Source organism: Coturnix japonica, chromosome 2 (assembly GCF_001577835.2).
Source record: "Coturnix japonica isolate 7356 chromosome 2, Coturnix japonica 2.1, whole genome shotgun sequence".
In the NCBI taxonomy this organism is placed as follows: Eukaryota; Metazoa; Chordata; class Aves; order Galliformes; family Phasianidae; genus Coturnix; species Coturnix japonica.
The window spans coordinates 97123927-97138470 of NC_029517.1; the positions used below are offsets into that span (position 1 = coordinate 97123927).

At 41.6% G+C, this 14544-nt stretch overlaps 1 protein-coding gene across 26 annotated transcripts in view; it reads left to right on the forward strand.

The window, feature by feature from the left end:
* DTNA (dystrobrevin alpha) overlaps window positions 1-14544 on the forward strand; it is a 189943-nt gene that overhangs the window by 122321 nt on the left and 53078 nt on the right. For all 26 annotated transcript variants that reach the window (XM_015855521.2, XM_015855525.2, XM_015855519.2 and 23 more), the window contains exons 4-6: window positions 5525-5738; window positions 11846-11931; window positions 13052-13206. In XM_015855521.2, coding sequence (XP_015711007.1) covers window positions 5525-5738; window positions 11846-11931; window positions 13052-13206 — 455 coding nt within the window. The remainder of the gene's footprint in view (window positions 1-5524; window positions 5739-11845; window positions 11932-13051; window positions 13207-14544) is intronic.

Consider the following 14544-nt stretch of genomic DNA (forward strand, 5'->3'; position numbering starts at 1 on the left):
GTCACTGTGAGATGTGTTTTTGTGCATAAGTAAATTGGTTTCATCTTAAGAAATCTTAAGCACACAAACTGTTTTATTCTGTGGGGCTTTCTTTATTGTTGCTTTTTCCACTTAGAAGATAACTTCCACTACACTTTCTGTTTTTATGCTTGCTTCGGGCAACAGCGTTACTTGGCGGCTGATGTTTGAAGTAATCTGCCTCCTTTGAGATTAGTGATATATCCAAGATTATCTCACTGCTTCTGTATCTCATAGTAACTATAAATAAACTTCATGATGGAAGACTTCATTTTTTCACCTTATAAATACATTTTAATTTCTTTGCTTTAAGCTGAGGGGGAAAAAGAAAAGAAGGAAAAAAAAGAATAGTCTATAACTTATCTCACACTTTGCCTATACTGTAATCTACCAAACAGAAAACTGCTATTTAAAAGTAGCCAATAAAGTAAAAAGGCGTTGATTTCCTCCTAATTAAGAAGCTGAAGAACTCTTGGGAGAAAAAAAGTAGATCAGAATTGGTAAAACATATACGTTTATAGTATGCAACATAATTTTGTCCTAATTCCTCTTTAAATGTATTGAATATGCCTTCAAAAACCAACCTCCAGACAGAGCTGTAGAATGGTGGGATTCTGCACTGTGGCTTCTCATTCCTGTTTTTCGTTGTAACAAAACGAGTAAAAAGCAATAGGAAAGGTTATTCTGAGCACAGATGAAGAGAGAACGGCAGGATGTAAATCTTCAGGGGTGTCTAAAAGCTTTTTGGGTAGAGGAAAATGCAAAACACTTTTTGGACTGAGACCATGGTGTGCACACTGAAGTGCTGCATTGGGAGACCAATTCATTTACATTGTATTGGCAACAGTATCTCTCTCCAAATGCTGTTTTATCAGGTGGAGAAGTTCACTGAAGGAAATAACATTTGTTATTTGGAGTGTATTTCCATTAATCTTAATTCTCTGTGATTTGGGTTGTGCCTCCTCCAAGAATGCATTTGTTACTAATGATTGCTGTGTAGAACAAGTGAATGCAGCCATCTGTAGTGCTGTTCATCTGCCTCCTGCACCCTATAGTTGTGTTGTGCTTACGTGGCAGGGTTTGGTGGCTGTCAACAGAGTCCTGTGTTAGGTCAGAACTAGCTCTAGTCTTCTCCAAAAGGAACCTGCCACTGCCCAGATCTGACAGAGCAGATTTAAGAGGGAAAGGCAATGTGCAGCTGCAGCTGAGAGAGGAGCCCACAGTGGGGCAGGAGGGCTGGGGGATCTGCTGCCCACAGGAAGCCATGCTGGAGCAGCTCCTGAAGGTAGGCCTTATGGTATGGACCTGTGTTGGAGCAGTGCTTGGAGAGCTACAGCCTGTGGGAAGCATAGACAGGATCAATTTGGGAAGGACAGCATCCCATGAGATGTACCCCACACTAGGGCAGGGGAAGGAAGAGGCCGTGAAGGAGTAGCAGACAGAGCACAGCTCCCATTCCCTTCACTGCTCAGGAGAAGGAAGCAGGAGAGGGTGAATGAGGGGAAAGCGCTTTTAGTTTGCTTTTAGTTCTCACTGCTCTAGTCTGTTAGCAATAGGCAATAAATTACATTAATCTCCCTATGCTGAGTCTATTTTGCCCGTAACTATAATAGCTGAGCAATCTGCCTGTCCTTATCTCAGTCCTTCAGCACTTCTTCGTATTTTCTCCTGTTCCTTTGAAGAGAGGCAGTGGGAGTTCAGCTGCCTATCAGATGAACCCAGCACAGCAGTTTGCAGTTGATGTTTGGCTGGGCTGCGTAGCTTTGAATCGCCTTAACTCAGCACATATGAGCAGAAAAGCTTGCACAGGTTTTGCTCGTAATGTGCAGCGATAGTCTGGTGACACCATAAAAACAATTGCCAGATTTCTGTAGCTTAGGAGATCTGCTTGAGAGAGGGCATTTTTCTCATGTTGAAGGGTAATCTTTTGTGGTATAAAAGCGGGAAACACAGCAAGAGTTGCCACAGTGGCCATCGCAGAAGCTGTGATAAACCTACAGAGTTTGACTTTGTTGAGGGAATTAGGGCAGATTTTTGGAGAGAAAATGTTTTCTAGTATTTGTAAGCTGTTTTTACAGAGAACTTCCTATCACCACAGGTATGTTTGCTGTCGTATGCTTTGTAGCCAATAAAGAAAAAGAAAAGCATATTCAAAGCATCGTTCACCTCATCTGTCTCCAATGGCTGATTTTAGATGCCTTTCAATTTACCAGTTCTGGAGGGATTAAACTTGGGTGGGTGAGTTCCAAACTCTTGCCTATAACACCTAACTTGATTAAGAGCTGGGGCAGTCCTTGTAACAACAGTGCAGCAAACTCTACTTGTGATTTTAAGCTAGAGCTTTGAAGAGATGCTTTCAAAATTAGCGGCTGTTAAAAATTCTGGATCTTATCCACCTTTCATTTCCTTCTGCAGGAAGGAGCATCCGTAAAATAAATTTAAAATTCATGAGTAAAATGAGAAATAAAATGGCGCAGTAGGATTGTTGATTATTTGGCTTCAAGTGGAACCAAGGCATTTCTGAGGGGAAAAAAAAAAGAAGAAAGAAAGCCCAAGTAAAATTATTTATAGTATGAAATGCACAGCAATTTTGTGAGACTTAATATTTTATGGTGGGTGGGGGACGGTTGCTGCTATGCGGTTTCCACTAAATCATTTTCTTAGATGTGTGCCCTACCTTTGTGGCATACCAATGAACATCAGGGCAGCCTGTGAGGCTTTCAGGTTAGAGGTAATGCTAAAAACCATTTTTTTTTCTCCCAGATGTGTTAGCGTGCTGATACTATTAGTCTCACCTCTGCTAGCCTCTGGATATTTCCCTTCTGAAAACCGTCATCAAAATTAACTCTGGATGTGACTGTGTTATGAGAAATATAGTATCGATGGGAAAAGAAGAAATGCTGCAGGGGCAGAAGTGAACCAAATACACATGTGGGCACAACAAGGCTTGTTGCTGTCTTCATTCTCTGCACTGCTCAGATGCAGAGCTGCTTGAGGGGTACCCCAGCCAGCTCCAATGACGTGATTTGTTGCCCTTTATATTCCCTTCTTCCACTGCCATGTTGTTTTTTTTTCACGTGCCATGTTCATCCGCTCTCAGATGAGCGGCCTTTCCCTCTTTGTCCCTTTTCCACCTTCCACAACATTGCTGATTTTACATCTGTATTCTGTGTTTATGTCTGGGTTGCCCTAGTAATTTCTGCCTTGGTCAGCAGTGCTGTTCAGCTGGTAACCCTGTTCATGCTTTTTCTGGGTTTGCTATTTTGCTAGTGTAGCCTTAAGACAAGGTTAGCCATCTGCATAGGTATTTCTCTCTTTCTCCTATTAATTATGCTTTGTCATTGCTCACACTACCACCACTCAGTGTAGCTGCAGCCCAGGTTTGACAGTTTGCACACAAACCTCAGCACCTCAAAACTGCTGGTGGAAGTGCCTTCGCCTTCATCTCTTTTGTCTGTTACTGGAGGCCAGTCTCATGGCATGTAGCATCTGGTGAAGACTTCACAGCCAACCTTATGCTTTCTGCCTGCCTTTCCCCTCACAGCAAGGCCACAGAATAAGTACAAAAGGGCCAGCCTCTTGCTGCATCTTCCAGCATATTGCTTTTTGTTTCTTCCTCTTCTACCTTATGCTGGTGACCCAGATTGGGAAATTCATTGACTTCTCTCCTGGACCAGACTGTGGCTTGCTTTTTGGTGACGACTTCTGTCCTCTGTCTAATCTGATCTCTGAGCCATGTAGAGAAGCTTCCTAGCAAGGGACAGTTGTTACGTGCAGCCTGTCTGTTCTAGGATTGTTCATCTCCTGTTTACTGAGATTACCTCAATGGCAACTTGACAGTGAAAACTGCTTGAATGGGAATGGCTGCATTAACAGGATCTGAGTCTTACACTGGATTTGTTTTGGGGAATGTGCTCTTCCTGAAAGATAGAAAGGACGAGTTCAGAGAGGCCGTGTGTTCACCTCCCTGCCTTCATTCAGGATGGATCTCTGAAGATGATTTCCTGACAAGGTCAAGCAGACAAGGTCAGCTGTAGAAGCTTCCTTTTAGTATAAAGACCAAGTAAGCAGTTAGTGTAACAATGGAACTACATCTTGCACTTTTCCCCAGTTATTTGCTAGGGAGAAGCAAGAAAAAGTGGAAAAGTATAATACCTGAGTAGTTGCTGCTGTTGTTGCCACTTGCCTGTATGCTCTCTGTTCCTCATTGGGCCTTACAGCTTACATATGCAGAAGCAGGGCAACAGAGATGATTTTTTTTTTTCCCCCGAGACAGAAGTAAAGAAACCCAGTCACTGGGAGAAGTCTACACTAAGTAAACAGGCAGTTAGTGTAGTTTCATTTATCTAACTAGTGTTGGCTCACATTTCTTTGCCACCAGACCATCGTGGCACATTGCAGTCTGAGACTGCCTGCAAAGCAAGCAACTGAAAATATAATGATGAGGATTAGAACTCATTTCTGTTTGCAATAAAGTGCATCTCCATCCAGATACAAGTAGCTCTCGATACAAAGTCATATCACTAGGTTAAGTAATAAGAACTGTACAGTAGTTCCTCTGGTAGGAAGAAAGAATTTGCATTGTGAACCTCATGATTTATCTCATTGACATTTTTAGGCAAGAAGGTAATACTTAAGATTAAAAAAAAAAAAAAAAGTTTTATTTTAGTCGTATTTAAACTAAATCTAACTTTTGAATGACTGTGGGTTTCTTTTTGATTTTTGGCATGCTCCGCCACTTCAAGAACTGCCAATTTGCAGCAAGCCAATCATACAGTCACAATAGCACCGCTATGCAAACAAGATCTCTGTTCAGATACAGTATGAGGGCTGAGCAGAGATTGTCCTTCCAGCTGTCCTTGCAGGCAAAACCAGCGCCTGTGAAATTCAGCTTAGATCAGGACTTTATGTAAGAGAGAGATTTAACAAATCATTTGGAAAATATGTTTAGAAGACCGAAATGTGACTACGGGATCGCTCATTACACGTTCCCTATTTATATGTAGTTTGTCTGCCCTGACTCAATTACAACTCTGTTTCTGTAAAATATTTTGCTTTCAGTTCAGATTGCTGAAAAGCATTTTCAAAATGTCAGTGTGTTAAGCGCTTAGTATTCGTAGGTTCCTCTGAAAAGCCCATATGCTATGTAAATTAATATCTAAGAGTAATTTTTGAATGGGTATCCATAGAGACATGGTTCAGAAAAACTATTAGCATGTGTTTTCCTTCCAGTGGTTTCAGTGAAATACAGATTTTTACTCAAAAACTTCATACAATAAGGAGTCATTTCCTGAGCTGAAGTTGTACTCATTGCAGATAGTGATAAAAGTATACAGTTTGCTTATTAATGGATTTGGTTTTTCTTTGCTCTTCCCTCCACAAAGTTGAATACTCAGTGATGGGAAATGCATACATTCCTTTCATGTTTCCTGAAGCACCCCCTATGTGATCATTCAGGAACGATCACATTCAATCATACCGTGACTATCTGTGTGCTGTCCCCTAGTGCACCTGGTGGACATCTGGAACGTGATAGAAGCCTTGCGGGAAAATGCCCTCAACAACCTGGATCCCAGCATTGAACTGAATGTGGCTCGCCTCGAAGCCGTGATTTCGACCATTTTCTACCAGCTCAACAAACGGATGCCAACAACCCACCAGATCAATGTGGAGCAATCCATCAGCTTACTGCTCAACTTCTTGCTAGCAGCCTTTGATCCGTAAGTCTGCTTTTGTACCCCCCACGGGCTTCCCTCCCTCTCTGACTGGTGAAAGGGTTTTGCTTGCTCTGAAAATATCTCTGGAAAACAATCCCACAAGCTATATTCTGACCCAAATAATGAGCGTGTGAATAGTGCTCGCTAGGGAGAGAACCTAAAATTAAGGGCCTCTCATTTCTGCTGAGCCAAATACAGCACAAGCGTGTTTCCATCCAGTTTCTCAGATTCGTTCCAGTTTATATCAAAGAAGAATTATCTACAGAAATGAATTTACATCCACTTCTAATTTACGTTGTTATTTATTGACGTACCAGTGGCTGACACCACTGCAATGACTCTCAGGCAGTGACAGGGGTTAATAGCTCATTATTTGGAAAGAGCTCAATTTACTGTGCATTCTTGCAGCTGTAAGCATTTTTTTTTCTGGCTCATCTCAGTGCAGAATGATTTTGAGATCATGACAGAAATAGAATAAAGACCAGGAGGTGAAACTGAAATTCGTGTTGCTTATTACTGCATGGAACCCGTTTTTGCAAAAAGGACAGGTTCAAGATAGAGTAAGTTGCTTGCTGTAACGAGTGTACCTTGTGTATGTAGTACAGTTACTGAATGTGTAGACATGAGCCTGCATTACTGTGTTCAAAATCCTCAGCCCCATGCTAGTGGAGTACAGCAGTTCAGTCTGCATATTACCTATTGCCTCTTTATGGCAGTTCATCAGTTGCAGACATCGACTGTGATGCCCTGACATCAGAGTGCTTCCCCTCTCCCCTCCTTCTTTCCATCCTCTCACTCCAAGGCCCCAGTGCTGAGTATCAGGGCTGGGTTTCATGCACCTTTTGGAGGCAGCCCAGCCAGGCAGCTCGTTCACCATGGCAACGAGGAGAAAAAGTACTTGTTCCACATGACAAGGCTGCACCCAGCCTCCCCTCCGGTCCCTCTGAGGGAAAAACAAGAAGTCAATCAGTTGTGGAGCTGTAGCCTTCAGGAATATTTTTTCCCTCTGGACGGCAGTAAAACAGGGAATAAGCATTTTAATGTATGCCGTTGGGATTGTGACAAGAGCACAAAAGGACAAGGAAAATGGCTGGACGCACGCACTGGTGCATGCTGCACGCAAACTGCTCCCCAGCTGACAAGCAGCAGCCCCAGGACCATGAGAGCAGGAGCTGTGATAACGTGCTTGTTTGGTAGCTTACCACAGGGAGGGTAGGGGGATGGAGGTGTCAGCTGGATGTCAAGGCCACTCGTAGCAAAATGGAGCATAGGATTTTACTCCTTTGTACAGAATCAGAATGTGAGAGCAGGGTTCGGCTTCCCCTGAGCACAGCTTCCCGCATGCTGTGTGTGGTGACTTGCTTTGGGCTCCCAAAGGACCTGAGGAGGCTGTAAGCATCTCATCGCCCTCCTTGTGCCACTGCCTTCAGGTGGTGTACACCAGGTGTGTTTCCTAGGGCAGAGACAGAGCACCCTGAGGAAAATGCATTCTGCCTTGGGACCTAATGTGGGGACTGGCTGCACATCACTCTGTGTTAAATGCACCAAACATTGTGCATGTGGTTCATCTAACCACAAGGTTCAGATATAGTCTGTGATACCTAAGTTCAGGCTTCACGATCTGTGTCAGCTAGATGTCTCTTTCATGTGATGGGTGTTTGCCCACCTATCACAAATATAGGCATGAAAGTCAAACAGTCTGATTCTCAAAACTGGTGTCAAAATCCTTTAGTGTGACTCAGATGATTGATGTTTTGTTTTGAGAGTTTGTTTAGCAACTGCTTGTGGCGCAGATTTCCCTGATTCTGATGGGAGTTACTCCTGCTCAATAGAGTGGTGTAGAGCTGTCTGGGTTCTTAACAGCACTGACACGTGTCTGTACATTGCATATAGGGAGAAAGGCGTGGAGCTGTGAGGCTGGATGAAGCCTTTTCTCCAATTCCTTCATGTCTTATGGAGAAACTGGACAGTTAAGTTAAACTGCTTGGAGTCTTCTCTGATGGAAAAGAGGATTTTATTAGGTGCATGAGTCATGCTGAAATCAAAATAGTCACTCCTAAAATAGTCCTGTTGTCTTTGACCCAAGTTCGCTCTGTTTTTTTTAGCCGTGTTTTCAAGAAATGGTTGGCCTTTCCAAACTGCCATCTGAACTTCCAGATTGTGAGGGGTGTGTTTATTAACAAATAAGATCATTTGATTCTATGTATGCAGACAGCAACAACAAACCCAAACCATAAAAAAACACACTCAGAACTGCTTTCTAAGGCTGAGACAACATCATAGCTCTTTAGTATCAATGAGAAGTGATCACAGAGTGCCTTGGTGTCTGTGGCTTTGCAGAGCAAAGGCTGGTCCTGCTGTCCTGTGAGCAGTTCCTGAAGAGACTGCTCAGTTGCTCACAGCCTATTTGAAATGCGTCAGAAAGGAGTGGAGAAGTGGAGTCCATCACTTAGTGTATAAGAAAGGACCACAAGGGACAAGTCAGTATGTGATTTAAAATCCAATACACCTCTAATTTATTCAACTCCAGTCAATATATATACTGCCCCACATGTACCATGCTGGCAACCTGCTAGCAACAAGTTGAAGATCATCCAAGCTTTATACAGAGCTCCTTTTATTTATAGCCCACTTAAAATCTGGCAGGATTCTCTGTCTTTGTGTAGGGAACATTCCCCTAGGTCTGCAGTACGGTTGTCTTCTTGGGAGCTAGCATCTGGCCAGCACAACTCAGTTATCATGGTACAATGCCAGCTACTTGTGCTGAGCCCTCATCCCAATTCTACGCATCCCATATTCTTTCGCAGCTTTGGAGGTAGTTATGTCCCCCTGCTGCCTGAGCTTGAAGGGAGGGAATTAGAGTGTGTGAGATTTCACATTACATTTCCAGGGGTGCTCTTCCATGCTAAGCCAAAATCAAAGTGCAACCTCAAAAAACTGCAAGTCGACAAAATCAAAATTCACAGACAGAAATGTCGTTCTGCTTAATTTGGCCCTAGCACATGAAAATTGCTTTCATGTGATAGAGGTCCCTGATAGGCAAAAAATGGTGAATGGGCAGACTTAAAAAAAAGAAAATGGACGAAACCATTCCTGGTTTGCAATATAATGTCACATGGAAATTGGGCAATATTTTTGCTTCAAGGGCTCAGGTGTTTAGCTGGCTTTATGAACTAATCACACACCTCATTCAGTGGCACACGGACGCTACGTAACATGACAAGTTCAAACTTCTCTGAAAAATTCATCCAATGACATGTCAAAGCCCAGACAGCCAACTAGGTGGGATGTCAGCCTCGCTCCATAAAGCAGTTCCTAAAAAGACCTATTATTAAGCAGACTGTAAGATAATCTGTTCTAGGTCATCTTCAGTATCTGCTCAGTATTGCAATACAGTTGTTCTTCCTGCAGAGTTTAACTGACAAGAACATTGCAGATATTTCTGTCCCTTGGCATGTTTGTCTCACAAATAGAGCTGAGAGCTCTGGATGATGAACAAACTAAATCTAATTGCAGGGGCTAGACTTCTGCAGATTAAAGAGGAAATATACATGCCTGTTTTTAATCAAATGTATATTAAAGCCATATTGAGTTGAACACATAGAAATGTTCAGTGTCTGTTTGGATATATAAGTTTGTGCTAGGCCATCTACTTGGAGCTGTGAAGTGTAAAACTGCCCTCTTGTCCATCTTTGCCAATCATTGAAAGTGGTGTGGTCAGGCTGGATTTCATGGAGGAAGTGCTACAAAAAGGAGCATATCAGACAATCGGCCATTATGAATTTTTCTTTCCTGAATGAAAGAATGTTGCTTGGTTCCAGTAATTTTGTCCCTGAAATCCATTTGTGAAAATCATAGAGTCATTGAATCACTAAGGTTGGAATAGTCCAGGAGGCTGTAATTACAGCCTCTGACAATACTGCTTCCATTGCCCCAGTTAAGGTGGATCATAGAATCATAAAATGGCCTGTGTTGAAAGGGACCACAATGATCATCTGGTTTCAACCCCCTGCTATATGCAGGGTCACCAACCACCAGACCAGGCTGCCCAGAGCCACATCCAGCCTGGCCTTGAATGCCTCCAGGGATGGGGCATCCACAACCTCCTTGGGCAACCTGTTCCAGTGCGTCACCGCCCTCTGTGTGAAAAAGTTGCTCCTAATATCTAACTTAAACCTCCCGTCTTAGTTTAAAACCATTCCCCTTTGTCCTATCACTATCCGCCCTGATAGGAAGTCCACAAGTACAGAAGTTTTGCTACTAGGAGTTGATGGACAGTTGATCAGGCAGTCTGGGAGACTTCCCTGCTCTGGAGAGAGGTTGTCTTTCCCTGCAATCACACACTAAATGAAGAAACCTTCTGCTTTGCTCTGTGCCTAAAAGCATGTATTACTTTTTGCCCTTTTCCCCCAGCAGCAGGAGATAACCTTAGTGCCCTGAGCACCATTCCCTTCTCTAAGTACTCTCTCCCATGATGCTGCTGAGTGCATGTCAGCTTCAGGGGTTGCCTTGGCCATCATTAATGCTTCCAGCACTTTTCTGCAGGGAACTGAAGAGGAACTTCTGATAGAGGGGTTCTTTATAAAACCGAAACATTTTCTGCCCTCTCCTGTTTCCACTAGCAGAATTTATATCTTCCTGCATCATTTGTTAGAGTAGTATAGTTAGCCTGCAGTTGGACTTGATGACCTTTAAGGTCTTTTCCAACATGAGCAATTCTATGATTCTATCTAGTCTTAAACCTTTGTTCGGTGGAGGGCTTCATGCTGCTGTGAGCTGCTGCTCTGGCATTGGCTTTTATGCCTCAAACAGTGCGAGGCCGTGCTGCTGCCAGTCAAGGGCATCTGTAGTGCTTAGCAGTAGCTTAGGGCACTTCTGCATCTGAGTGATACTGTAAAGTCTTAGGCCCCATTATTCGCTCTGTTCATCAGTCATATTTATTTATGCGTGTGTGTGTGTGTGTATATATGTGCGCACACACACATATATATTTGGAGGGCTAATTGAATTTATACTGGGTCTAGTGATGCTTTTATGAATACAAATGACCGATACAAAACACAGTGTCAGAAGTAATCAACTCTAACCGAGAGACTGAAGAGATAAATGAAATCTTATTCTTTTCTGTTCCTCTGTTTCATACCATTTGGTTGTGGGATATGCCAGTGGCTGTGGGATGGGGAGCTGAAGGCGAGTTGATTTGTCTGCCACTCAAGAGCATAATCCTGTTAGTAAACATAACTAAATCTACTGGGAAAACATATCTAAATCTGAAGCAGTTCCACATGGGCTTCATTTTTTTCCCCATTTTTTTCCAAACGCTATTGCTATTGCATTTATTTTTCTCTAGCATAACAACTTATTCAAAGGTGGGTAAAAACCTCATGATAAAAACACTACAGAAGGAAATCCCCAAAGGTCTGAAAGGTACAATGCAAAAAAAAAAAAAAAAAGGAGTGCAAAATGATCAAATTCTCAGCTTTAGCCACAGATTGTTTGCACAAATTAAGTGTCTAACCAACAAAGAGTGGAAATGCAAAAAACTGGAATAGATTCTGAAAGTCTTTGCTTGCTGGGATTTTAATCTCAGGAAGCCGAGCAAAGGGAGTACAATGTAATGAAAAAGAAGGCGTGCACCAAAGCCAGCGCTAAAGAACACCGTAAAGATTTACTTCTTAAATACTGATGTAGCGACTTTGTTTCTTTTTGTCTGCATCTCTTGTTGATTTTCTGACAAAAAAAAAGTCGAATTTTAAAAAATGAACATAGCTGTAAAGCACGTAGACTGCTTTAATGTGCTAAAACAAGTAGAAGAGGGAAGCCATGAATTAATTTGTCCTTCAGTATTACTGTTGCATAAACAGCAGTAATGGTGATCACCTTAATGCACAATGAGATAAGCAGTTTAATACCAAGAGTCACATACATTGTGCATCACTTCTGAGGTCTCTACAGAGCAACGTGCTGATGCTTGCTCCTGCAAAACTTCAGAGGTCTTTGTGTGTGAATCTCCTTATAGCGTGTATTACAAAATGTTGTGTCAGTGATAAACATTTGAAATGGAAAGAGATCCATATTACAAAATATGTCTACTTTCTATTTTTGAACAGGGAAGGACATGGTAAAATTTCCGTTTTTGCAGTCAAAATGGCCTTGGCAACTCTTTGTGGAGGAAAGATCATGGACAAATTAAGATGTAAGTCTTCGGGGTGGTATTTTTTACCTGTTAATCATTGTTTTGTTTGGAGATACAGCAGTACAGGCAGGGAGAAGGAGGAACTAGAGTAGATTGTTGTTTCATTGCTGGGTTTGGGATTTGCACTGTACACACCTGCATGAAAATCCCGATAAAAGTTTGGCTGAATGTTACAGAAGATTTCATGCTTTTGAGGCCACATTGCACATATTCAGGCTCTGAATAGTGAAAATTTGTTGTTTTCTTTCTTTGGGATGATTAAATGCAGAATATAGTCAAGTGCCTCAAATGTTCATCACGAAGCACCATATAGCATCATATAACATTCAACAGTGTTCTCTAGGCTGCTTTAAGAATAAGGAACAGAGCACATCCAGTGGGAGACGGGGGAATGATGTTAATTTTTCCGGTAGCAGCCTCAAGTTTCTATCACTGTCACTTCATTCCAGCTTCCTAGAAATGAAGCAGCTGACATCCCACCCTGAAAAATGATAGATATGCCTTAGTCCATGATCCACGATAGGCTTAGGATCCTTTGAGACAAGAGGAAAAGTAGTGGGTGAGAAAAGAGAAACCTGCGCATCTGGAGCAATAAAGCCATGTAATATTCTTCTACAAGAAAAAAAAAAAAAAAAGCTAAGCAGAGAAAAGAATAGAAAATAATGTATTTGAAAGAGCTTCAATGTTTTGTGTGTCCGAAACAATGTTAATTAATTAATTAATGAGCTTGTTTTGAAGATTTAAATTTGACAGGGTAAGCTGGCAGTAGGAAAAAAGCTGATGTTGCGTATCTTGTCAAATTAGATCCTTCTTATCTGATTAAATTGCTGCCTCATGTCATGCATCAGACTTCACTTAGAAGATGACCACACACAATGGGGGGAAAAAAAAAGCAGGAATATTTACATATCAAAATCAGCTTCTTTTTTATATGTAAATCGTTCTCTTTGTGTTCTACTGAGTAGGGTTATACTTAAAAATGTGGTAATAGTGGCTGTTCCCATAAGCAGAACATGTTGTTTAGCACTTCTGTTTCAGATCAGATAATACTGAATTAAGAGCAAATTTGAAGCTCAAACTGAAGTTGATATGCCCTTTTCTTGTCTTTTTTCCCCTTCAGATATATTCTCAATGATTTCAGACTCCAGTGGAGTGATGGTTTATGGCAAATATGACTTGTTTCTGCGGGAGGTTCTCAAGCTGCCCACAGCTGTTTTCGAAGGGCCTTCATTTGGTTATACTGAGCAATCAGCAAAATCTTGTTTCTCACAACAGGTAAATGAAGAACGAGTCATTGACACAGGCTTTCAGTCACACCTCAGAGCAGGCTGAGGCTCTCCTCCTTTCTTACATAGAGGAACACATGACTGGATGGAGATTCACTTTGCTGATTTCTGGCATGCAGGTTAGGTACATGCAGTGGGAATCTAGTCTTTATAGGTTCCCTATATAGTCACAAGGAAGAAGCAACTTTGCTAAAAAGTAATTCAGAGCAGGGTCCTAGCCTAGTTTCTAAATTAGAGACCCTGTGGAGACTAAATTCCTAATCTAATCACTGAAGTTAAATGAAAACTCCTAAGTAATGTAAATGCCCCCAAGACATGCTGTCTCCCACTGCAGTTAGTTGTTGTTGCTGCAACGTATATGAAACTTTAACTTCACCATACAAGCTCTCATCAAACAAACAAACTGCTTGCTTTTCAAGTGATGCTTTACACACACGAAACATTTACAAGGGAGTAGAAGATTTTGTATTTCCATTGAAAGTGGAAATCAGTAGGCACTAGAAAATCCCTATCCCCAATGAAATACCATCAGAAAAGCAGTGAGGTTACCCTGAAGAGAGTAGCAGATTTGCCACACCTCACAAAGCTGTGTGGGCACACTAAATACACCGCTTTGGCAGCAGCTAAAAACAAACACTGATTTCCTATCACTGGGGCTGAGTGTCCACTTTTCCAATACAGTGGAAGGAGAGACTGAGCAATGCCATAAATATAGCATAAGGGAAGATGCTGAAACTGGGAATACATTAGAAATAAAATGTTATTTTCCTTCTCGTTACGTTCATTACTAAAGTGTAACTGAATGCTGTAGAACGAATGGAGCAGGAATAGTGTCATTTTCATGCAAAACAGTCTCATTTTTTATTTTCCTTCAGTTTCATCACTAATCAGTAGGCTCTCCAGTCAACTGAAAGATGTTGTTGAAATTCACTTATTGAATCATCTCTCAAATGATTTGGAATGATAATGCTTGCATATGTGAAAATAGTCTTGTTTCACAGCAGGAGACTTAAAACAGCACTTCATATTGTGTTGAAGAATTCACATAGTAAAGTGACTTTTGGTAGTTTTGATTTAAAATAGTAAATAAGTGTTCTTTCATGGCAACCGAGCATTCAAGCATTGATACTATGAAAATCAAAAATTAGTTTTTTCTTTTACCTTACAGTGTCATTTAGGCCTCATTTTTTATCCAAGGAGTTATCAGAAAGGGCTTTCATTGTCACTGCATCCAAATGAGTGGACCAGACATCTTAAGCTACCTTGAGAAAGATAGATCCTCCAAACAGTCATTAGAAGGTTTAGTTCCAAACTAAACAGACGCCAT